This window comes from Quercus robur, chromosome 6 (assembly GCF_932294415.1).
Source record: "Quercus robur chromosome 6, dhQueRobu3.1, whole genome shotgun sequence".
Lineage (NCBI taxonomy): Eukaryota > Viridiplantae > Streptophyta > Magnoliopsida > Fagales > Fagaceae > Quercus > Quercus robur.
Window position 1 is genome coordinate 47,744,060 of NC_065539.1, and position 2,971 is coordinate 47,747,030.

Genomic DNA, 2,971 nt, shown 5'->3' on the forward strand with positions numbered 1-2,971 from the left:
AGTATAGGATTGAATCGATTGATTAGCGTATGACACTTCTAGTCTTCTACGAACACTTGTGTTTGACACAAGCGTATGACTTAACCCCGAAGTAACCGCCAACGTTTTCTTATTTTGTTTTGGTTTCCTAGTCCTACACGGATTCGGTAAGGCTTACACTATAAAATAAGAGTCGACGAACACAAACTTATTATAATAATTCTCGTTTTCCTTCTTTTTCTTATCTAACACTGTCGCTTCCTTGAAAACCCTGATTCTGATTCGTCATGGTAATTCTTGAGGACTGCGATGCTTATTTGGAAGATATCAATGAACTTGATGATGATGAACAACAACAACAAAACTCAAACAACAATTGCGTCTATAACGTCGATGAATCTCTAACTCTTTCCAATTTCTACGTAAAAGGGTTCAAAGATATTACATCCAAAGTCGAAAACCTCTTCTCTCTTGGATTAGAATTGACAATGGATAATGACCCAGATGCTCAATACCGATTTACAGTGGCCTCTAACAACTTGTTGCTCGAGATTGATAGCCAAGTCTTTAACCTCTACAATCTTATTCGCGACAAGTATTGCAAGAAATTCCCAGAACTCGAATCTGTAATTCAAGAACCTATCGAATACGCTCAAGTTGTTAAAAAGATTGGTAACGAAATAGATATCACTGTAATCGATGGCTTAAACTTAGCCCCAGCTATTCTAATGGTAGTTTCTATAACAGCATCAACAACTAGTGGAAAACCACTTTCGGAACAAGATTTAGCAGACACAATACATGCATGTGATTACGTTCTTGCTCTTGATTCGTCGAAAAAAAGAGTGTTGGACTTGTTAGAGGCTAGAATGAGATATATTGCACCGAATCTTTCAGCCATTGTTGGTGTCACTGTTGCGGCGAAGCTTATAGTTGCTGTTGGTGGTCTTTCATCACTGGCATTTACACCTTCTTGTAATGTTAAGCTTGTTGGTGCTGTTAAAAAAGCAAACATAGGATTCTCAAATGTGAAAACATGTCTGTTAGGTTATCTTGAGGAAACTGAGATTTATAGGAGCTTGCGGCCTTCATTGAAGAGGTGCATTGGTGGAATTTTACCTAATAAAGCTGTATTAGCAGCTCGTATGGATTTAACTAAAGGAGATCCAACGGGGAAGTGGGGAAGGGACACGTTGGATACGATACGTGAGACGATTGAGAAGTTGCAAGAGCCTCCTCCTGCTGCAAGACTAGCCAAACCACTCCCAGTTCCTGTTCTTGATTATAGTTCTAAAAAGAAGAAAAGGGGTGGCCAACGACAAAGAAATTCAAAGAAACGTTATGGGATAACCGAGACTAGAAAGTTGGCTAATAGGGTGCAGTTTGGAGTACCTGAGGAGAGTTATTTAGGTGCTGGATATGGCAAGGGATATGGGATTCTTGGCCAGGTTGGTTTGAAGGTTCAGAGAAAGCTTCCAGCAAGGAATTGGGTTTGTTAATTTATAGGTTCATGCAAGTCGTCTTGGCGTTGGAATTGGAAGTACCTTTTCTTAGATAGGATTTGAGTAAATTTTAGTTCTTTTATATTTGTGTCATTGGGATTTTGGCAGAGATTGTAATTAATTAGTTATAAGGATTGTGTTTGAGATGGTTTTGTTTAATGAAAGGCAATTTTCTTCATATTAGAATCAAATCCATTGAAGCTAGTAAAGTTTGATATTACATATTGATCTTGATGATGATGATGTGTGAGTTGATGTAATGTTTTTGATAATGTTTGTGAATCTAACTTATGAGCTTTGGAACTGGAAGTACCTACTTTTCTATATTGGATTTGAGTAAATTTTAATGTTTTTATAGTTGTGTCATTGGGATTTTGCAGAGATGGTACTCCTCGTTAGTTAGTTATAAATGTTGTGTTTGATTTGGTTTCGTTTAAGAAAGACAATTTTCTTCATTAGAGTCAAATCCATTTGCAGCTAGTTAACTTTGATAAATATTACATCTTGATCTTGATGATGACATGTGAGTTGATTTTATGCTTTTGATAATGTTTGTGAATTCCAATTTATGAACTTTGGAACTGGTTTCCAATAATTTAGTGCTAGATAGAGAGATTATCAAGTTATAAAAATAATGGAGAACTTCCACACTCATGCCATAAGCCTGGTAGTCTCCTTCTTATGCATAAGCTCATGTGGAGCCAATTCCTGAACCAAAAGTTCCTTAATAACATGATTATGAAAAAATTTTAATGATCTTTTAAGATGTGTATTGCCTTCACTTATAAATTTAGACTTGTTTCCCATGATCATGAAGACATCATGTTTTGGTGATTTTAACTGATAAATTGTTGCAAATTTTTACTTAAACACTAGTTGATGATGTAATGTTTTGGTTGGGGTTTTCTCTTCGGGAAATAATTTTGAGCGTTGCATGGAACTAAGGTGGTCTTGGATGTAATATCAGGCTGTATGTTATGTGGTTGTAGCTGTCTTATTTTTCATTGGCCTTATAAGCGATAAAAATGCTAACTGAGTGGAGAACTTTGTTCATATCAAGATACTCTTACTCTTCATAGTATTCCATTTACTCTGTCCTTTCCCTAAAGGAAATCTTAGGCTGTAATCTTGTTTTCCTAGTTGTCCTGCTAGTCTGTTAAGAGGGTTTAGGTATAAAAATTGATAATTTACCACTTGTTCCAAAAGCTTAATCTATTAAAAAAACCTGGTGAATTTAAGCACATAACCATTATTCTAACAATAATGATAAGTTATTGTTTATTGTTGTTGAGATAAGTCTTGTTAAACTGTGTAATGTATTGTCAGTTCTTGCTATCACCTAAGATGTTGAACTCTGCATGTTTTTGCTAAGCAACTGCATATCTGAAAAAGAACGAAACAATTGTTCCAACTATTAGTTTTTTTTTGAATTTGAAAAGGAATTAAAAAAAACTGCTATACTAATATGCTCTTTGAACTCAAAGATGAGC

The 2,971-nt window shown here is 35.3% G+C and overlaps 1 protein-coding gene across 1 annotated transcript; it reads left to right on the plus strand.

Moving 5' to 3' along the window:
- Window positions 1–266: 266 nt before the first annotated feature.
- Window positions 267–1,574, plus strand: LOC126690294 (U4/U6 small nuclear ribonucleoprotein Prp31 homolog). Its single transcript, XM_050385408.1, has one exon. It carries the CDS (start codon window positions 267–269, stop codon window positions 1,476–1,478), a length of 1,212 nt encoding a protein of 403 aa, XP_050241365.1. The 3' UTR covers window positions 1,479–1,574.
- The last annotated feature ends 1,397 nt before the right edge of the window (window positions 1,575–2,971 follow it).